The following is a 22,832-nucleotide window of genomic DNA, read 5'->3' as shown; positions in this document are numbered from 1 at the left end:
AGGCAATCATTTATCAACTGTAAAACCATTTGCTACAAATATTGAATTCTTTAAAACCACTGACAGACTTAACCCAACAACTGTTTTATTAGCAATTTTCTTTCAATTTTGTAAGGGTCCTGCTCTCAAACTGAACAAACACTATTTATAAAGATAGAAAAAAATGCTTTTTAAACAACCCTACATTGAATCAAGAGCCTTTTCATTCTACCCAACAACCTTCTGTTGTACCGTCAGACTATTTATTCTTCTTCAAAACCATCTATGGTACCTAATCTAATGTAAGACTTTGAATTAGACCCAGTGCATTATATTGTACAGTAAGTGTCTAGTGTACCCAACAACTTTCTGTTTGTATCTGGACTTTGTATTTTAACCTTTCTATCATACACGAACACTTTGCAGTCTACCCAACAAGCAACATCCCCAATAACCTTCCGTTGTACTACATAACAACGTATATTGTATATGTACGTATGTACGTATACCTACAGACTTTTTATTCAACCCGACAACCTACTGTTGTACTTGTAAACCTTCCATTGTACCTAGAAACTTCATATTCTACTAAAAATACCTTTATTGTACCAAAAGTCCAATTGATTCACAGGATATTTCCACTATTATATACTTCCTAATTCATTAACAACCTCAGAAGCCCCACCCACCCACAGCTATGATGCCACACTACCTGCTAATGTCACCGTAACCCTTGTTGTATTATTCTCAAACGTTTTTCTGCCAAAACCTTTTTTAAGCTGCATCACCTTGTCTCTTTTTTTCTTGCGGTATTTTGCTAAATACTATCTTTCTCTCCACTTCCCTCAGCCACCTGTTGTTCTACCTCCACCTTAGGGGGTTCAATCAGTTCCGAGTAGGTGGCCAACAATATGTTGAAGCAATAGAAACATTTCTATCCCAGCTGGAACAGCTGCCCAGTGGCGATTAACTTGGGCTACAGGCTATAAATCCTAAATATTCATGGCAGACCTTTGTGTGGAAACTGAGGATGCTTATGATTTGTTTTACCTTTCAGGAATACCAGAATTTATCTTTCACTCTTTTGTTGGCAATGTCATACTCTCATATTTGAACTCTTATTATCATTTTATTACTCTTATTTTCTGTTCCTTTTCTTGCCCTTGTTTAGAGAATTAGGAACGCTATTTTGTTTCAAATTATTGCTATTTAATTATCATTGGCGCAACTTGTATTTCTGAAACTATGTAGAGTTTTAGGAGGATTTAAACTGATATTCAAAGAATTATTTAGTTTTAAAATCCAAAGCAGATCCAGGTCAATAGTCAATATCCATGAATTTGGGATTTTCTACTGAATTCTAATTGTGCAGTGGTGGACATGCCTTTGATTCAGCTAGAACCAGATACATAACATTTTAATGATAATAATTGCATTGTAATACAGGACAAAATAAAGGTCCGTTGGACTGACACGGTACACAAATTACGCATTAGCATCCTTGATACCCAACTTAAATGTCACTAAGTCCTACATGTGATTGCAAACTCTAGGACAAATTAGAAACACGTATTACATTGTATATGAATTATACAGTATATTATGAGTGAAAGTATGGACATCAAAAACAAAGTGCCCCTCTTTACCCCTCCTTCGCCCCCCCAGGTCTGACCTTGGGCTGCTGGTAGTGCTCCATGGACATGGTGATGACGTTGAGCCCTATGATGATGGTGATGAACAGGTCCAGGTATTGGCTGGTGCACATCTTGTGGATGACAAGGCGAGTGGGGGAGTAATCTGAGTAGTAGGGCTTACTCTGAGCTTCTGTTGGAAGGGGGAAGTAGTGGGGGGGGGGTTGGGGGGGGATTGGGAGGTAGCGTTCATAAAGTGAGATAGGCGGCATCATACTGGGACACTGTACAGTGGACCTTGTGTGTCGAGGACCGGAACATCCGAAGCCGCTTTGATAAAAAGTGGTTAGTGAAACAAAACAACAACCACCTATTCACAATCAGAGGACTCAAAGTGGTTGATTCACATACAAAAAACAGGTCTGTAAAGAGAGATATTGAGGACAAGGCCGCTCAGATAATGGACAGAGAGAAAACAAGAGACTCCAGCAGAGCCCTCCTGTGGTCAGCTGTCATGACAAAGCAAATCCAATTTCCTTTATTCTGATCAACAATTGTTTAATTTACTCCCCCCTGAATGAGCCTGATGGGAGATAAACAGCACTGATCAACTCGTGTGAGAGTATGTGAATGAATAACTCTGGGGAGAAGGCAAGACTTTCCCGTCCAGAGTCTTAGCTTTTTTTTCTCTCTCCGTCGCTCTGAGCGTCATGTGTCACCCCCACTCCCTTCTTTCACTTCTCTCCTCTTAAAAAAAGAAAGGTAACGTAACACAGGAGAAAAGTTTCCCACCCTCCATCCGTCATTTTGTTTCTCACTTCTTTCCTCCCTCCGGAGAGGATGGATTGATGGGCTGGGAGATGAGGATGAGGAAGAGAGAGAAGGCTTGCCCGATCTACCACCTTATCAGTGGGGGAGAGGAGGAGAGGCTCTGGGTCACACGGGAGACGCACTACTACACACCTCTGGGTGCTGTGAGCTCTGCCTCTCTCTGCCCAATTAGACCAGGTGTGCTGCTGTGGCAGCTGCAGCTGTGCTGGGATGGAACAAATCCCACAAGTGTGTATGTGTGTGTGTGTGTGTGTGTGTGAGTGGGGGGGGCTGAGTGTTTCCTTTTCTTTTCTGTGTAACTCCCCCCAGAGAGGAGGGGAAAAAGTCAGGCGAGCTGAGCAAGCGGACTCAAGAGTCAACAGCATACATATCCATTCCTGATGTTGAATATATGTCTACATTGTTTGGGATTGAAATTCATCTCCTGAGATAAGGACAGACACCTATTGACAGCAAAAAAATATATGGTGGCAGAGTGTGTTCAATCTCAGTAATAATATTGATTACAAGGGATTCAATCTAGATTTAATCAGTCACCAATACGCCCCCTTGACTTGATCTGAGATCACTGTTCTCTGTTTATATATATTATATAAAAAAATAACATCTCCAATCATATTTTAGAGAATAATATAAATTGCGGTTTGATGAGTTGTTGAGGTTTGGCAGAGGCCTCCACTGCTGCTGAGCTAAATTCAGATTTCAGATTTGTCATCAGGATTATCGCCTGCTGGTTATTCTGGAAATTGACGACAGTGCAGATGAACCTGGATCGCGCTGGTTGGCTGAACCACAGCGCAGCAACTGCTACAGAGATGTGCCAAATGAGGAGGCCTCAGGTGTGCTTGGTCTGGCTTTCCAAACAACTGCACTAACATAGGATGACATGCTCCGGTACCTGCTTTGTTGGCTTTTTCGACACCTCTTGTCCTGGAATTGTCTCTGCAGCAACACTTACTCATGTTGTCAGCTGTTTTTATTGAAGAGGACAATTCTGCGCACAGAGGAGACACGGTTAAAGACAATCTAAAGCACAGTGGGTGAGTCTGCCATGTGTTTGAATCGGGGCAGTTAGGTATCGCCCCTGTGGAATGCAACGACTCGGTTCATTCAATGGGAGTTCCTGTTTACGAGGCGCTCCATCATCTTCGGACCAGCAGACATTATTTTTTACTCTGTTCTACTTACTGTCTGCAGGTGCACGGCGAGCCGCTCTCATACATAAAAAAGCAGTCCCTTGGTTACACATCTCCCCTCGACTCCCTCATTTATCTAATTGTGTTGCACACTTTTTGTCTGGAACATATGTGCACCTTCATCAACATCCCTCTCCAGTAAATAAAAAGAAGAAAGAGTTGAATGTAGTATGTAGTTATTGAAATAAATATAAGAGATTTTTAATATTATACATGGGGCAAAAGGGGCAAGAGTGAACAAGACATAAGGGCTTAGGGCAGAGGAAACGGAAGGAAGGAGAGGAACCTAAGGCTCACTAGACTCTAGAGGAGAGGGAAGGGAATGAAGCTAAAGGTGAATGTTTAGAAAGCCAAATTACACCGCCCCATTTCTCATGTTCTTATTTCTACAGATCTCTTCTCCTCCTCAGAGGAAATGCGTGAGCGTGCTTTTAATGAGGAACGGTGTTGATATGGCTCCTACTTTTAATCACGCTCGCCTTGCACCAAAGTTTGTTAATACTTTTTCCTGAGAAAGCAACAGATGGGAGAGGTATTGAGCGAAATGAATACGTGATTTAGCTCCCACTTTTTGCTGCCCCCCCCGCCCCCCACATCTTCGATTGTCTCCTCTCCTTCACTGATGCAGCAGCCTCCTCTCTCAGCTCTGACAAAATCACAGGGAAGGAGGACGGGTGCCAAAACAAAGAGAGCGTCACAAACTTGTTCTCTGCATCATTTCAGTGGACAGTCAAAAGACCTTCCAGGACAATCTTTTCTGGGGGACTTAGATCTCCTTACCTTAAATAACTGCACAATCTTCTGAATCTATATGGATGCATTATTTGTCTGTGTTAAAAAAATTTACATTTTTCTTTTATTAGATGACCCACAAAAGGTTTGGCTTTCCCCAAAAATTCAGATTTTTTGTTCCATGGCCAATGTCCACTGCTGTGATGCGTGGTGGTGCCGGATATGATCCGCTGACATGCAAAACTTTGTGGATATGAGGGACATAATCTTTTTTTTTGCCGATTCATTAAAAATCTCCAAATTGCATAATACAATGCAATTTGGAGATTTGTTCCTGAGCTTAAGGCTGATAAACTGAAATAGAAAATATTCTTTTGATTTGATGGAGACAAAACTAACCATCAAGATCAAAGCAAACATCTGGTAAGGAGTGGGTCTTTAGTTAGTTAGTTTGTTTTTTGAGCTAACTGTTTTACAAACTATATCAGGGTACTGAAAAAGAGACGGCGCCACGGCGGAGCAACTGGAATGCCGTGCAGCTGGATCATGTGGACATTCCGTTTTAGGCTTTGTGCATGACTTTACTGCCAATAAGGAGATCTGAGAAACCCCATTGAAAGTCTGCCTGAGGTACGACAGACGACAAGAAGCAAAAACCTTGTTAGAAAACAAAGACGTAAATAATTCCCAGTCCAAAAACAACCCCAAGAGCCTCTTTTGCCTTTTCAGTGTACTTACCTGCCCCTTCGTCGACGCCTGTTCTTAGGTCACCCTTGGGGGTAAAGATTAAGGGCTGGAGATCCGGCCTGGGAGTTGCTTTTGGACGCGGCCACGCTCAAAAACATAACGCATACATTTCCGAGGCGGTCTTTGTTGGGAAATACAGACACAGTAAGGTTCCTCGGGTGGGGATTGCCAATGAGTAGGAAAGGCACAGTACCGCACTGTGGCGGTACTGTGCTATGCTGTGAGGGTGAGCGCAGGTTGGGTTGGATTGGATATGTAGAGAATGGGTCGGGAACGGAGTGGACCTACAGCTGTCCACAATGAGGTGATCACTTGGCGCTGTCTGCAGAAGGTTGTGTCATCTAGTTTAATGAAAGGTAGGTCTCAGCATGAAGCTCAAAAAACAACACTGCTATACCTTTGACTCAGTGGTGCAATGGTGTGTTTCTGAAGGCTGTGTGGATTTGGTAGTTCCATCTGAGTTGTTTGCAGGAATATTTGGATAAGAAGTGCGGAGAGGGATGGATGATGGGAAATAGATGAGATGTAGGGACTTAAAGTTTGGAACCCACATGATAGAAAGGGTGGCTGTAAAAGAAAGAGCAGGGCTCGGGCCGTAAAAGCAGCAACAGTGTACTTCAAGATAAGCTGGAAGGAAATGATTAAAATATCCATGTGAAACATTTTTACTTTCAAATTTCTAAGACAGCAGTTTAGTTGGATGCTGCGGCTGCTTTTACGCCCCTGTCCTTGGTGATGAATAAACCTTGAGACTCAGTGCCTGCCAGGAAAAATGTGTCAATGTCAAGGAACGCTCGTCCAATTTGGAAATCCAACAAACACTGAGTCAAAAAAAGAAAAGACATTTGTCAACACAAACAGTTGTTGTAAAATAATCAAAAAGAGATTAAACTGGAACATCAAGGGCTCTGATGCCTTGCTTAAATACCCAGCAGAGAGAAAGAGACACGAATAAAGAGAGAACACAGACAAACAATATAAAAGATAAATGAATTAAACCGAAGGGACAACAGAGAAGAGCAGCAGAGCAAATTGAGGGAGTCCAGAAGAAAACAGGAAAAGAAACAAGGAAACATGACATCAATTCAAATGACATGGCATGATAAAACACACACAAACCCACACACACACACGGACTAACACGCTCACTCATCTGCACTCTTTCACAATCACACACAAACACATAGTGCTGGTTCACGTAGTAGACTGACACACTTCTTTCTGAGTCATACTTGAGCAGGATGGACCAATTTAAATGGGGGACTGAATGGTGAAGGCAAGCGATTGGACGGTGTGAGTGGAGGGCGGAGCAACAGCGATCACAGTAATGACAGGTACAAAACAATGGGAAGCTTTTTAACGGTACAGTGACAAAAGTGTTTTTTCCTTTCTCCTTCCAGACAACTTTATAACCAAAGTAACGATATCAACACAATCCCTGTCAAATATGGAACACAACTCAAAAGGTTCACACCTTTCTGCCCCTTAAAGTACAGTTTTCAGTGAAAACAATAAAAAATGCCTTCAAAGCTACACACCAGACAAGAATCACCTACAATAATTTGGAAATGACTAATCGGCATATGGTGGAGGACTGAGTGACTGCAGAAGAAAACACACTGGATCATTTAGTTTATGAGTATAACACAAATATCCCGAATACACAACTACGATCCTCCTGTACCAACGCAGAAACTAACATGCACCAAAAAAAGATCTTTTACGTCTCATGAATTGAACTTTGCTTGGAAAAAGTAAATAGACAGACATAATTTAGTGGGAAAAAGGAAGGTAAAACATAAAGAGAGAGTAGGTGAGCTGTGGCTGTGCAAGTGGATCAATAATTCTCACTCGCAGCTGTAGAGATGAAAACATTGGTCTGCAGGTAGGTCTGTTGGTACAGACCGATCATCTCAGCAACTAGTACATGGATTAGTCTTGGTTTTGTCTTAGGTCATTGGGTACACTTGGGTTTTCTATAGAACTTTGGACTCATTAAGTGTGAGGTCTGCACGAGATGGATTGGGAGGCGATCTGTTCTCTTTAATCTTCATTATATTGAGTCAACCTCATCCTGTCAAACGTCTGAGCATTTTACTGTTAACTTTGTTGTAGAAGAACTAACTATATTAGTAAGATTATTCACTTTTAGGTTAGTTAAGTTAGACAGGGAACGGAGCCGCTGAAATAAAAAGAAGACAGTCCATTTTAATTTGTCTCCTCTTTTTTCCATAATAAGAACGGCAGTAAAAGACACACCATATTTTTTGTATATAGTATTTTTTGGTCAACAATATTGCACTCAAATCATAATGTAGTATGTACATTGTACATTAGTTTGTTTTTGATGTGGTAGGGCCTTTCTTGTCATCGTCTCGTTTGTTGATGAACATATTTATAGTTCATTTTTATAGTTTGTATAGAAATAACCATTAATATTTTGACATCCTAAAGAATAAGGCATATCACCTTAGTCAATTCCCTGACTTTTCCTCTGTAGCACCACCATCAGCTAGATGTTACTGGTTTGGATTGAAATATCTCTAAAGCTATTGGAATCTGGTGCAGACTCACTGACCTCCTCTTGAAGTGATGTGTACAACTTCAACTAATGATTCATGACCATACTGAGCACAGTCCAATCAGCTTCAGTTGCACTTAGTGCTCGGTGTTAATCAGCAAATGTTTCACGCAAACATCCTAAACTTTATGCCTGCTTCACGTCTGCGTGTTTGTTCTCTCTTTGACATTTCTGCAGATGAAATATTCATAGCGAGCAGCGAACAGCTTTTCAATCATTTTCACTATTTACTGAATGTTCTTTCACTGCAGTTATTAATATTACAACATTACTTTTATGTGTAAACTAATTAGCTTTATTAGTTCTTATATTACTTTCGATTTTTCCCTTTCAGGCATATCAGCAGCATCCATTAGTTTCTGTTACAGCACATATTCATCATCAGTCGCCTTGTATAGTTAATGTCTCCAGGAGGCAAATAGGCTTAATTAGCCTGGTCTCTGATTTTAAACCTAGACACCCAGTGCGCCCCCCCCCACCCCCTCCCCCCAATTCCTCAGGCAGTTTCGGGAACAAGATGTCCAGTCATAACTACCGCCAGAAGTTATGAAGGGTTCCTCACATTTGGCTCTTTACTTTACACTGTCACCCACACAAATGTGGCATTTAGCTTTTACACCCCGAGATTTGATACTCCTCTGAGATATTTCCCCACCTCTCCCTCCCTCTGTGATGCGTCCTCCCCCCTAAAGGACTGGTGTAATTAATTACATTTCTACAGAGAAACAGAAGAAAGAAAAGAGAGCAGTGGGAAACTTCAGTTAGATTCATCTCCGTTAGCTCTGACCCAGATACAGTTTAAGATTAGCACCGGCTGGTTCATGTGTGTGTGTGCGTGTGTCTGCGTGTGGGTGTGAGAGAGCCAGTAGATGAACAGCTATTCATGGAATGTCAAGCTGCTATGCATTTAACCACACTTGTGTTTTTTTTTTAGATTTTAGAGATTATCCTGTTGTCTTCATGTTTTTGTTGACGGCTGGCTGTGTAGTGACAACAGGGAGATTTGTTCAAGGACCTCCAGGTGATGAGGATTTATAAATCTTTACCAGTCACATTGTCCACATCAACTGCTGACTCATGGCACAGCAAATGACAACATTCTAAGCTTAAAGCCTTTTTCTTACTTACTGTAAAAGCGACCGACCTGAGATGTAAAGGCTCACATTTTATTGCAGCTTAGCGCAAGATTTTGTTTTTTTTTCTCCTTCTGAGGACTTAAAAAATGGTTGGAAGGGTTGGAAAACCTTGTAAACCTCAAAGTAAATCTGACCCGCATTTGGGATTATTAAAGTTTCATAAAAATGTTTCCTTCCACAGTGAAGTCTATAATCCTAAATGTAAATGTAATTAGGTTTATTATGAGCAGATGTTGTCAGGTATTTTAAGTTAACTCATCACTTATTGTATTACTTGCCAATTTTCATTTTTTTTATTTAGCATAAATACATAAATTCCACTAGCCAAGATAATCTGCCAATTTTCTGCTACATAATAAGTTTGTTAAATTCAAAAACGGCTTTGATCAGCATTTGACTTTGCTGCGTCTTAATATGCTCCTCAATTTAATGTGCTGAACTCCCCAACAGGGAACACACAAAATGTAGTTGAACAACATAAACATGCCTTGCCCTTAAAGATCCCTTTCAAAAATATAACAATAAAAATTACAAGCATTTATCCATTATTCTTTCCAAATAAAACATTTGCTAAGCCATTTCCATTTCAAAGTGCTCATTATTCACATCGGGGATTGCTAGCTTGCACACTTAACTGGAGTTGTGTTTCTGGGCGTGTTGCTGCCACCAATTGTTGATCAGCAGAAAAGCTGGCTCTGAAATAGGAGTCGTCCAAATGCGCTGTGTATTGATCTATGGTGCTGTCCGTGGTGCTTAAGTGTGAGGTGAGTGCCTCCATGTTTCTTTCAGTTTCGTCTTGAATCTATGATTTCATGTGAAATACATCTATAGTACCAACCAAAAACGTTCTTCATGGGGAGGTTCCAAGAAAATGGACCATGGCTGTTTCTTCACGTCACCCACTGGTGCTCCTATAGGTCAAAATGTGCTTAATTGGTATGTTAATAAATTGGTTTCCATTATGTTTGTGTTTCCATGCGGGAGGACTCACTTTCACATTGGCAATGCCATTCAAAGTCTTACAGATGGTTTCATGAAAGGTAGCAATGGAAGAAAAAGACAAACATGGATGCAAACTATGCATGTTTTCAAAATCTTCGAAAAATGGGTCTGCAGATGTTTTATCCGGAAGAAAATGCATTCTTTTTTTTTTGGTCTCCCTGATGAACCCGATTTGTTTTTGGTGAGAAATAGTGAATGCAAATCTTACTTTGTCTGGTGTTGTACATAAAAAACTATAACAAATGTCCCCTGTGTATGTTTAGGGTCGTTTCCAATGCGGCCACTGGCTGTGCATTTCGCCTGGTAACATCATCACAGCTTGCAAAGAACAGCAGGGTAGAGCTGTTTTTGTTCAAGTGGGAGCTTGTAGGAATTACTGCAGTTCACTCTGTACTGGATGCATGAGCATAAAAGATGTGGCCTCACTATTCTGCCTCACAACACCACTTCAATATGGTAGATTCCAAAGCAACACAGGCTCTCCAGTTAAGACATTATGAATTCCGTGGCTAGAATCAATCAGTTCAAGGGTAATGGTCCGCGCTGGTGGCAGCGTCTATGTTGTTTTGTCGATGTACATGCACTCCTTCATTAGACGAGTGTTTGGGCCGGGATGTGAGGAGAGAGTGTTATGGTGGAGTTAATTCTATCTCATTCGTGTGGGGGCTGACCCTGCCGGAGCTGCTTGGGCTGCAGTCGATCTGTTCAGCCTGTTCGGGAAGTCGAGGGCCATCTGGTAACATGGCACAGATACAATTCTCTGACTGAATTTTTGGACGAGAACCAGCATGCACACTTGTACACACAAGCACATGTATATGCAATTGGGCAAATTCAATTAATACAGTTGTTCCGTGCTTTATATGATTTGGACAGGGTGGGTAAATGCTCAAAGCTAGTACTATCAACTCTACGTTTTTCTTCTACTTAAGTGTTTTACTATGTAAAGTACTTTGTGCACTGCAACTTTTAGAGTGTAAACAGTAAAGTGGCATCTTTCACCATTATTTTGTGTCTCCTTGAAAAAAGCATTGTAGGAAATCATATTGTGTGAATAAGACGGCCTTTGGGACTGGATGCTATGTCTAAAAAAACATAACTAACACAGGCAATATAATGAAGTGCTTGTTCTTGGGTGCCATGTGTGTTTGGGCGTCTCCAAGGACATCCGCTGGTAATTAAAGACGCTCTTGTTGTCTGGATGGAACAATGATGAAATAAAGAAATAATGACGAAAAAATAGTCTGGTTTGTCGTACAGCTGAGTGTCACATCAGAGCATTTTAATCATCAGTGATCCATCTCACTTCATACGTAAAAACACACTCTGCCACACCTGGACATAAACTATATGATAATAGCGTCATTTTTATAGGCTAATGTAAACTTCATCTTTAAAAGACTAAATAAATACATCTACTAAATGCTCAGTTATAAAATATTTCATTTTCCCTACCTCTACCTTCTACCTGTTGCAATAGACTACATGCTGCCATCAAATAAACAATAATTCAACTTTTATACTTTTAAAGTTAACAACTTTAAAAGGACACCTCCCTCGGATGAAGATTTTAAAAATTATTTTAGAGAAAGATTATGTTCTGGCTTGATATGAAAATGTCAAGTTTCAAGATTTAGTTAGTATCCAAAAACTGACCTACATTGGAGGGATTTCTGTCGCCTTTAACCTAGCCACACACAGTCTCTGGTCACACAGTATTGTGTTTTGTACACCCACTGTCCACCCTGACCACCCACATGCAACTTCCGGGCAGTACAGGAGTGTGGTGCTTCAAATCATTCCAGCAGAATAATCCAGGATAATAATCCTGGCAGCAAACACGCTTCCAACAAAATGGAACTTGCAAAACACATCAGCAGTAAGTAAACACAGTTTCTGGCAAACAGGGTTGGTTTAGTAGCATAGAGCTCACCAAAGACTTTGGGGAAAAGCACGAGAGGTTTTAGAAGGTCTAATGTAATGTTATTATATATTTTACATAGAAATAGTATCAGAAGTGTCAGTGAACCTTTCAGTTTTGGCCTTTTCTTCAGTAGAAATAAGCAAATAGAAGAAAACACTTCAGGGTCAATGAACATTTTTTGGGACCAAACAGTAAATGAAATATTTCAAAGGAAATACCCATGGATAATGTACACCTGTTGCAGCAGTAAAGCTATGTCACATCATAGATTACTTATTTTAAAGGGATGTCTGATCTCACATATCTTAACATTCAAATACTGTCTGTAATATTGTACCTTGTACAAGGTCATATTGAGTTTTTACACCTCTGAGCATCTGCCACCATCTGCACTGCTGCTCCTGCACACAGCCACCAAAAGCCTACAGACTAGTGCAGAGCCACTGAGAGCATCATTACCCTGACACGAGTTGCTGTCGGTCAAAACATCCAGCGCTCCTTCACTGACGGGTGAAAAATACCAAACTGCACTTACAATTTGCCGCATATATAGAGTGCAGTCTACTGTAGCTCCTCCTGATGTGTCTGTCACCAGCATTTTCAATGCAAAATGCATGACTCAACACAACAAGTCAACTCGAGAAGGGGGACGCTTCACATTTACCCTGAGGGAAACTAGGCCGTCTTAGATGTGTGTGTGTGTGTTTGTGATTGTGTGTGTCTTTGTGTGTGTGTGTGTGTGTGTGTGTGCTGCCTGTATGTCTGTCTTTCGTTTGGTCGATCATTTCACACTTGGATGAAGTGCAATGGGCATTTGGTATCGACCTGCATGGTCTCCAGAGGACGAAACCTAACTAAACTATGTGATGGATTGTCAGGACATTTTGGTAACACATCAGCATCACAAAGCTCACGTGGGAACTTCTGAAACAACTGGCAATTTGAGTGCAAACATTCATTCATTCAACATCCACAGCAACTTTTCAGATGACAATATTGTCATTGTGACGGTATTAGCCTGCTGACCTTATATTTCAGCTTACTTAATTGTACTTTATTTACAGTTGCGGTGTCTCCACCCCATGAGTCTACAGTTACGTAGTCCCAATTTGAATAATTGTGTAGATGTTTTGTGCAGATCTATCTATTCCATCTGCCCCGTCATTATCATCATCACCATCATCATCATCATCTCAGTCAAAATCCTAATGCGCCTCCTCAATCATCTCCTCCCCCCTTTGTTACTGTCCTCAGCTAAAGATGCAAGTCTGCACGCTCAGAGTTGCTGTAAAGACGCAGCCATGGGGGGCTCTAGACTGTGGCTAAACTCCCAAAAAATATTTCTTCCCTGATGATTTATCATTATGTGTAAAAAGTAGGCAGGAGGAAAGCTACGCAATGTTGGCTGTTAGCATCCAGTGCGAAGCACAGTCCTGCCTTGTTAGGAGGTATTATTATGAGAGGCTACATTGAAATCATTTAACATAATGATTTGTTCAAGCTCCATTATGTAGAAAAGGAGTAATAGGTTGAGGTAAATTAGGAAATGACAATGCTGTGTTCTTTCGTTCAAATATAATCCTGCAAACTGTTTAATTTGGGAGGGAGTTAAAAAAAAAAAACAGTTCTTTGAAGAAAATATTTTCACAGCAATATAAATGATATATGTGACCATCCTAACACAAATACAGGAGTAATACACTGTGTGTATTCTCTCTGTGTGTTTTGTGTTCTTGGCACTTTTGGTAAAATTAACAAAATACTGCAAACAACTGAGATAAACAACAGGGGGTGTGGGGTCCTGGGAGGAAAGAGGATTTGTGCATGAGAGCTGCTTCTGCATATTTAACAACCTTTCCTGCAACTATATGCCCCCTAACACACACACACACAGACACACACACACACACACACACACACACACACACACACACACACACAAATCCACTGTCAAATCCACCCTCCAGGAAAAAGTGAATCTTTTGACAGACATTGCACCTGGTAATATATGTGTAAACCAAGACATAACCTCAAGGGCAATGCACAAACTCCTCAGTAGTTAGGAAAGTTGGCCATCTTTCTCTCACAAACCACCCAGGAGCTCAACCCTCTCATAACAATGCCTGAAGCTGAGAGCCATGGGAACAAATGGCAACAGTTCATCCACGTGTGCCAGTAAACCAGTCGGAGTGTTCACACTGACCTGAGGTGACCCTTAAGCCCTACAAGAGCCAACCGCTGTTCGCAAAGCAGCTGTGGTCTGGCTAAATAACAACTTGTACTGCTGTGACCTTTAAACAGTGTTTAATCAGCCATTAGTTGGGGATCAATTCATGCAGTTTGGCCAGAGCGCTAACTTTATTTCACCTCAAAACTCAATACTTGTATCCCACCGAAGCACGTCTGATAAGCTAGAAGAAGATCGTTCTCTACTAAAGAAATCCTTCAAGCCCTCTTTGTTAGAGGCAAAAAGCCGTGGATTGGAGCCAGAAAACTAATTATATACTCAAAAGGTTTGTTTAGTTTCATTTATTGTGATTATATTAACATATTTTGGCAAGGGGCCTCTTAAATTAGTCCTTTAAGTTGAGCACAGACTCAATGGGAAAATAACAGAAGGATCTTGATTGCATTTCTGTGGTCCAATGCACTTTAATGGAGGCCAGTGACTTTTAAAAAGAAAATGTTATTAAAGAATATTATAGCAACAGAGAGAATATATTCATCCAAGAGGGTACCACTTTTACAACCTGATCCAGCTGTCTAATCTCTCGCTCTCTAAGATACTCTAACAGTAGTGAGTCGAAATTACAAGGCTAAAAAAGAGTAACACAATTTACTAAAGCTTAAAGGATGAAATCAAGCTATCCAAACAGGAAACGTGAAAAATGCAATGTACTTTTTCTCCATTACTGTTTACAGAGACTCCCAAATCGACTTTGACATAACCTACCTACCTCAGTTGGCCTGATTGCCTCGCTGTTTGTGCGAGCGTTTTTTTTTTCATCATTAACCAAAGTCAAAATACTGTCTGAACTTACTGCCCGAACCATCAACCTCAGCTGTACTTTTTTGTTTAGAGTCAAGTAGCAGGTTAAGTTTAGGTTGACTGATATTGTTGGATGGATGGATGGATGGAAGCCTTGGTCTCCTTACAACATATGTAATATTCTTAGTACCCATGTGTCTTGCCCTGCGACTCCCAAACCCAGACCACACAACTACTAAAATAAAAAGACCAAGATGTAGTAAACTGGAATTGTTCTTTAAATGTAAATGGAAAGAATTATTGGACTGCGGTGCTCTTGTTTTATAAGGAAAAATACGCTCTGGAATCCTTTACCTACAAAAGTCAGTTTTTCCCTGTCTCAACACGTAGCCGTCTCAGTTTCCCTGCCAACCTATCAAGATAAGAGTCGCTCTCTTTTGTCTCCGTGGTGGTGGTGCATCGTTGCACTGCCGTGGACTTTGGATGGATCGCGCCGAGTGTGGAAGTGCTGTGAAAGACAAAGCCACGACAGAGAAAACAGGTAACAGCATGTCCAGCGGCCTGAGAGGCTGATGGGAGAGAGGCAGGGGGGCGGGAACGCGGGATGGGGCCCTACCTCCCGTGATCATAGCACTTGGAACCATAGCCACCATGGTGGGTGGTCGTGGTTGGTGGTGGTGGTGAGGGTTTTATAAGGACACACAGAACATGCTTAAAACTCTGTACCTTTCAGTGTGCCTTGAGAGAGGGCCCAACTCACCCCAGGAACCAATAAATCTAGAGGAATGAGACCGTGTTAGTCAGACAGAGGCAGAAGAAAGTTAGGAAGGAAGGTTGACTGAGTTTGAAACAGGAGAGAGTCAAAGAGAGAGAAAGAGGGAAAGAGGGATGGAGTAAGGCCAGAAGGAAGCGATGACAGATTAAGCTGGTTTATGTTCCTATGTGTTCATCTTTCCAGTGATTCTGAGTCCAGTTCTTTGGATTAACACTTTTTTGTTTTTTAACAACCAGGAAGCCCGTAACGTCAAACAGAAGTTCTGAACCAAAGCAGACATCTACAACCACCTTATTAACTGTATTTATATAACCTGTATAAATGCACCAGTAAGCGGACTATTTCTATACGCAACCAGTCTTCATGTCTCGCTATTAAACCAACTTCTAGTCGTCTTTTTCGCCCTGAACCCTACTCTGTAGGGAAAAAGGTTTCCTGGCAAAAATACCAAGCCAGAAAACAGAAACAAATTTAAAAAGGTTTTGTGTTCTTTGAAAAACAACAGGGGCCTCAAGATGTACATGTGTTCCACTGAGTGAGCAAGGGTCCGGGAGAGTTTCTCAATTGGTTTGATACCCTTGGCAGACGCCTCCTGGAGAAGGAAGATCCATTTCCATCTGTATTTCTCAAGAGATGAATGTACACATTTCTATTGTCAAATAAAACAAGCATGTCCTAAAGACGGACTTTTAAGAAAACAATAATGTCCACTGCTCCTTGTGGAAATTTAATAAAGTGCCGTTGGATTAAGCGGGTTAAATGCTGCAAGTAACGGCACTAAATCACCAAAAGATCTAATGCATATAGGAGGCAGTGGAAAGTATAAAAACCAAACCAAGCAGTTTGTCACCAACTCCTATACAGCCAAAGGGGAGGGGGGACAGGCAGGGAACTATCGCTAAATCCTACAAACCTCACCCAAATAGAGCTCAGATCTTATCTGCATCTCAGACAAACTACAGGATAAAGTCTTGGTTGTCTTCCAGATTTTAGTCTATCCCTGCCCCCTCGGCTGTACTAAACCGCATGCAGAAGAGGGGAAGGGAGGGGGGTCGTCTCGTTTTCATTTATGGCAATTAAATTATCAACAACTCCCCCTCCCTCTAGCTCTGTATAGCCGCTACCATGCAAGCCCCGTCCGCCAGCAGCTCCCACTGGGCATGCTCGTAGAGGTCATCCCAAGCACCGCGTCTACGGAAGGTCAGGCAAGGTAAGGGAGGAGGGAAGGAAGGGAGGCTAATGCCAGCGGTCAACTGTCCTAGCTCTGCCACCCGGCTGATTATGGAAGCTTTTCTTAAAATCGAACTCGATGAACTGAATGCTGGATTTGAACAAAAGCCTCCACACTCGGTGTGAGAGTCTGCAGAGCCACAATAGGTGACCATCAGACAAAAACTAGCCACAGGGCCTACAAGGAAGGGATGGTCGAGGGAAAAGGGAGGCTTTTACCACAGAGTAGTCTCTGTAGTTGGTGCTAGCTGACTAATTGCGCTCTTCCGAATTCGGCCAAACCAAATGAAGAAGCGAAAGAAAAAGATAAAGGCTCAGGCTCAAATCAAGCAGGACTCAGAAAGATGTGGAAAGACTACCGACCAGCAAGCTCCTTCTCCTTACTCCGTCTCTTTTTCTCCATGCGTTTCAGTCTCTTTTCCTCCCTGAGCTTGGCCTCGGCGGCCTCCTGGTGGCGTCGGCACTTGTGGAAGTTTTCCACCACGACGCCAACGAACATGTTGAGCACAAAGAAGGCCACGATCAGCAGGAAGGAGATGAAGTAGAGCAGCATCCATGGGTTGTGGTTCATGACCGGCTGAAAAGCGCACACAAGACACGAGAGGATTGTGTCGGCATTTCGAGTGGAAACCTCCAATCTAACTTAGAAATAAATGTTACAAAAAATATATATTTTCTTCAACAAAAGTCAATGGATATGGGACTAGAGTGATATAGACTTATTTACCTGTTTGTCAACTCCTACAGCGTCCAGTCCGTTATACATTATGTCAACCCAGCCATCTTTTGATGCCAGAACAAACAGAGACATCAGGGCCTAGGAGAGAGGAAGACGCCGCGTGATAAAAAATACAAACTACTTTTAAATGCTTGAAAAAAACTAATATTCAAGAAGATCAACAAATCATTTATGCAGAGATCACAGCACATCTGAGGCCTCACCTGTCCCAGGTTGTCAAAGTTGTATTTGTGTCTCTCCCATTTGTTTTTGTTCAGCAAACAGTCTGACTTGTTGGTGATGTTCATGATATCATCTCCTACACACACGAAGAACTTCCCTTTGAAGAGCTGGAGAGAAAGGCACAAACTTTACATTTGTTTTACAGTGAACCTCAAAAGAAAAGTGATTCCTAAAAGCCAATTATTCCGTTTGTGGAAAGTTTGGTTTTAGACATTTCTTACAGTTTATCAGTACAGTATATTTCCAGACAATTAACCCTTTTGTTGCTAAAGAGTTTCCAGTCGCAGACCACCATCCTCTTTACTTCAGTGAGACCAACTCGAATTTGAAGTGCAGCTCTGTTACTTTAGTAGCAATGAGAGGCGTCACTGCTTCAGATTCAGGCTGGAGAGAGCAGCAGAAGCACTTTTCCAGAACATGGAACTTCCAGTTGGAAGGTTTTTTCAGTTTTTCCTGTGCTGATGTGTGGGTTGTCGTATGTGTACAGACTTTAAAGCCCTCTGAGGAAAATTTGTAATTTGCAATTTTGGGCTATACAAAATAAAATGAATTGAATTGAAGTTATACCTCGTTTCACAATGTTGTCACATCCAGACCGGGGCTAAACTACAGTAAGCCACCCGGTTGCTGGCTGCATTCAGTATCAGTCAAAAGTTTGGACATCCGTCCTCGTTGAATCGAGAAACCACATTTGTACTGCCAGCACGCTGACGGTTTATCGAGTGAAAACTTCCATTCCAATTTCATGGTATTGTTACTTCTGCATCTGTTTTATGGACATGAACATATTGATGGGCAGGAGCCTGAAGTACACCAAAGCCCAAAGCTTGTTGGCAAGGATTGGTCCTCGGTCCTGTTAGACGTGAACTCTCCATTATGACCCGCATACATGCATGTGCTGCTGTATGAATTACATTGTGAGGAGTGCATGTGAAAAAAGCATTTGTAATGCTTCGAGTGAAAAACTCAAAGCAAAGGAGAAGGAGAGCGTTACCATGTCATTGCCTCCCAGAGTGCAGTTCATCCACCCCTCTCCTCACCCTCCCCTCTCACCTGTACTCCCAGGATGCCAAAGATAATGAAGAAGGCGCAGCAGATGACCACGATGTTGCCGATGGGCTTCAGCGACGACATCAGAGTCTCCACCACCAGCTTCAGCCCCGGCGCTCTGCTGATCACACTGAAACACAGCGTGTTATTTCATATTAGTGCTTGTGCAGGGTACTGTAAAGGTCACTTGCAGTACAAATGGAGCAGGTACCCCCGCACACACCCTCAGGCCGTCTTCCTGACTGCACACACACTTTCTTAGTTTGTTGATTTACCTGACTGAGCACATCCTCAAACCCTTCAACACAAAACCACCTGTTGGCTTACAGGCTATTGAAGTTATCTATCATTCGCTCCTGCTCTTCTTTAAAAAAAAATTGTTTCTTTCTCTCTCACCAGCCATTAAGCAGAAGACTGATGTAGTGGCAGCGTGGCACCCTGCACGGCACTGCAGCTGAGCTTCTCCAACAGGGTGAAACATCTGCATGAGCCCTCACACACAGACGCACAAACAAGATACTTGGAGAAGAGGAATGCTACGCAGGAAGAGGCTGCTCAGGTGAAATTCAGCTCAGCCTCTATCCAATCGCTCAGTTGAACTTTGTGTTTCGCCCTGAACACACAGCTGGGGACAAGTCAATAGCACATTTAGAGGAATAAGATGACATAATAAAAGGGCCTGGAACAACCAGGGATCAATAGCCCTACGCTTTGTACTGTGGTATTCACTATGGAGCGCACTGGGATGCAGTACCACAGCTGAGCTATAGAGAGTACTAGTGTTCAAGAGCTGCAGCTGCACTTGCCTCCTTATTGGAAGAGATGTAGCTGTGCAGCTTTGAGAACACGTATGCATTGGCTTCCTCAGCGGAGGCAAGGATTGATGTCTGGAGACGACTCGGTTGGAGCAGTTGTGACACATCTCAATACAGGGAACAAGAAACACAAAAGACAGCGCGACACCGGTTGCAGAGGCTTGTGGAATCCTTTTCTTGCTCCTGATCTCTGGCACTTTTCAACATTTTAAGCGGGTGGGTGGCTCCCTAAACAAGTAGAAAAGTTAAAGAAAGAAAAGTGAGAGGAATAAAAGAACTGTCCCTGGAGAATAAAGTTAGAAAGTGAGAAAGGAAAAAGTAAGTGAGGTCGCAGCGTCCATCAACGACAGAAACTCATTGTTTGCAGCTCAGTCTCTCAGATCCCAGATTTCCTCCACGCTTGGGCCCCTGGGCCAACCTCTACACCATTTTTCATCCTGTTCTGCCTTTGAGCTCTGCTCTGACAAACACCCTGACGTGAAAAGGCTTATTAAGGAGGGGGAACGACGGGGGAAACGAGTCTCTCATTCGGAGTCAACACCCTCGGATGATGCAGCGCGTGAGCGACATACACTGCGAAGGGTTCCTCTCCATAAACCACCATTTGCATATAACACAAAAAAAGGATGGAGGATGAGCAGGAGCTGGACAGAGGAAGCCAGGGGGAGAAAAGCTGCCGCCTGGCTTCTCCTCATCGACCTCTCTGCATAATTCGCTTAGCAGCCTCCCTTGTTTTGTGCTCTAGTTGAAGGAACGGAGGGGGATCTTCCGCCGCGATGCACAACACCTCGCACACATGCATCCTCCCTCTCTTTTCTGCGCCGGCACGACCCTCACTCTGAGGAACGAGAACAACAAGTCGGCCCACTAGTGGCAGGCCTGTTTCCACAGTGCAGACACAGGGTGTAATTAGGAGAGGCAGGCAGATGTAAATAGGGAATAAGGGAGCAGGGCCGCTGGTAGGTAGCTGGGATATTGATGGAATAAAAAATGAGGTAGCTTGTCTTTTCTTTAAACTTTGCTTCTAGCACCCCCCCTTATCAATAAACAAACCAGCCGTGACTTTGCGAACACCACAAAGCAGTTTGGATCAGTCCGCCGCGGCAAGTCCAATTAACGGATGTGGCGTCGCGTGGAGGAGTTTCTGGGCTGAAGCCATGCTTTCGATAAGGTATAGCTGCTGTTAGGTAAAGCCTCCCCGGCTGTGGGGCTTTGTGACTGCAGAGGGGTGTGGGTGGGTGTTAGGTGCTGATGCATTATTCTGGGACGAGCGTGCACAAACACACACACCTCCGCGGACCCTCTCTCGGGCCCTGCAATGATGTCATTTTTTTCTCTTAGCGAGAATCACAGATACAAAATCACCTGCTTGCAGCAATTAAACATTAAGCCGGGGTGAACCCTGCGTGCACTGCACCGCCACGGGGGAAAACACTGGGGACAACCCCAATTTAGAGGAACAGACGCAAGCGAAGCGATGTACTACGGCTAGCAGCAAAACATATAACACACATTTAGACACAATGTCATGAAATAAAGTGTTAGTTCCCCGTCATTCAACTCAAGCAATCTGACCAATGGTGGCAGCGGTAGACTAGCAACTGCAAATAATACACCGCCTGCATGTGAGAAACTAAAACAACCCCACTTTCTTATGCCGCAACACCCCTTCAAGGGCGTAATTGGAATAATGAAAATTGCAAACGTTGTTACAGACATTAAAGCAGTCAAAGACATTATCTTTTTAATGCCACATCCAACATCTACCAGATTGTTTTCAAAGAGAAAACATTTGTTAATGCTATTCTTTTTTTGTCGAGAGACTTTAGGTTGAACTTGATTTGATTGACAAGAAATGAGCCTATTATTACGATTACTATTACATTGTAAGGTAATTAATGTTTTTTCCCTAATTGTCTTATTATGTGTTTTGATAGTAGAGCGTTTCTAGGGAAACAGAAAGCGACCTGTTTGTCTTTGTAACGGCGGTGTTGTAGTTGTAGTATTGACACGCGCAGTATGATGCCTCAGTGACCTCTTTGTGCAAAGAGTCTTCCGATTCCAGCTAAGATGTTTTTTTCTGCAACACACACTTGTCCCAAAAACACCTGCCCCAGCATGCACGTTGTATTGAAGGAAACTAACTAATCCAAAGGTCCAACCGTTTTAATAAAGAGATGAGGTTTGTGCTGTCGAGTTTGGCTCAAGCGCTCGTACAGAAGCTCCCCAAAGGAATGTTGAATCGCTACTTAAAAAGAAACACGGCTTTAATGGAACCCAAGCAATAATTCTTTACTGTGTTGACCAGACTGAATTATCTCTAACGGCGTTTTAAGTACCTGCAGTACACAGCTACCAAGCCATATAACATACCCAGAAGCACATTAATAGCTCAATATGCTGTAGCCTTTAAGGCTGTCCTGCTCCTTTTGGATTGAAAGTTAATAACTACCAACAGTTAATAACGACCATAGGAAATAGAAAATCTATTCATTTTTAACAGCATTGCTTTCACGTAACTCGTCTGCAGCCTCAGCGGAGGAGAGGGCCAAGCAGCCAAGCTCGGCTTATTGCTCTTTCTATTCCCGTCCTCTCCCGTTTCATCCTCGCTCACTCTCTGCTTGTCTTCATACAGTATTCCTAATCCCAATTCTTTCTGCCATTTTGCATTTTCCTCCCATCCTTAACATGTATGCAGGTTCAGCCTTGCCGCCTTCTGGGGATTAACTGAGATTACGCAGTCAAAATGAGGTACTCTTTTCAAGTGTCCAATCGCTCGTACTTGCACCAGATCTAATTAGAAAGCCACTTATTTGACAGCAAGTGCACCCTTTAATGTCACATTAACATTTCATTTCCCAGCTCTTTGACTGCAGTAATCAGGCGCCAGCCCTGAAGCTCTGAAGTACGTAGGAGTATGATGCTTGAATCATCTGCAATGCTTCTCATCTGATGTTCCTACTCGATAGCGTTACCAATCGACCTGCCTATGTTCAGCTATACAGCTGAAGTTGTCATCATAGCTCCCTGCTGAGCTGGACTCGGTGTTTCATTGTGGGGAGGGGCGAGGTCAGGGCCACATCAATACAATTCATATTTTGCATCCACATGAGTTGGCTGACTGAACTGCAGCAAGCATGATGTGTAAAACTTTAAACAGGAAGTGAGTCAATAAACAAAGACGGATGTTCTTGAAGTGGCCAGTCTGGGGAATCATTTGACCCTTCATCTTGGCCGGAGGTGGGATTACAGC

At 42.5% G+C, this 22,832-nt stretch overlaps 1 protein-coding gene across 14 annotated transcripts in view; it reads right to left on the bottom strand.

The window, feature by feature from the left end:
- cacna1g (calcium channel, voltage-dependent, T type, alpha 1G subunit) overlaps positions 1–22,832 on the bottom strand; it is a 118,906-nt gene that overhangs the window by 18,536 nt on the left and 77,538 nt on the right. For 6 of the 14 annotated variants that reach the window (XM_078102759.1, XM_040176311.2, XM_078102762.1 and 3 more), the window contains 6 exons: positions 18,768–18,894; positions 17,696–17,821; positions 17,481–17,570; positions 17,117–17,330; positions 15,475–15,525; positions 1,652–1,803 (listed from right to left, as the gene is read on the bottom strand). In XM_078102759.1, the coding sequence (XP_077958885.1) occupies positions 1,652–1,803; positions 15,475–15,525; positions 17,117–17,330; positions 17,481–17,570; positions 17,696–17,821; positions 18,768–18,894 (760 nt within the window). The remainder of the gene's footprint in view (positions 1–1,651; positions 1,804–15,474; positions 15,526–17,116; positions 17,331–17,480; positions 17,571–17,695; positions 17,822–18,767; positions 18,895–22,832) is intronic. The other 8 variants (XM_078102771.1, XM_078102772.1, XM_078102760.1 and 5 more) reach the window with 7 other exon arrangements.

Source organism: Gasterosteus aculeatus, chromosome 5 (genome assembly GCF_964276395.1).
Source record: "Gasterosteus aculeatus chromosome 5, fGasAcu3.hap1.1, whole genome shotgun sequence".
In the NCBI taxonomy this organism is placed as follows: domain Eukaryota; kingdom Metazoa; phylum Chordata; class Actinopteri; order Perciformes; family Gasterosteidae; genus Gasterosteus; species Gasterosteus aculeatus.
Note: the sequence above shows the minus strand (reverse complement) of the source record. Positions and strands in the feature narration are given on the sequence as shown.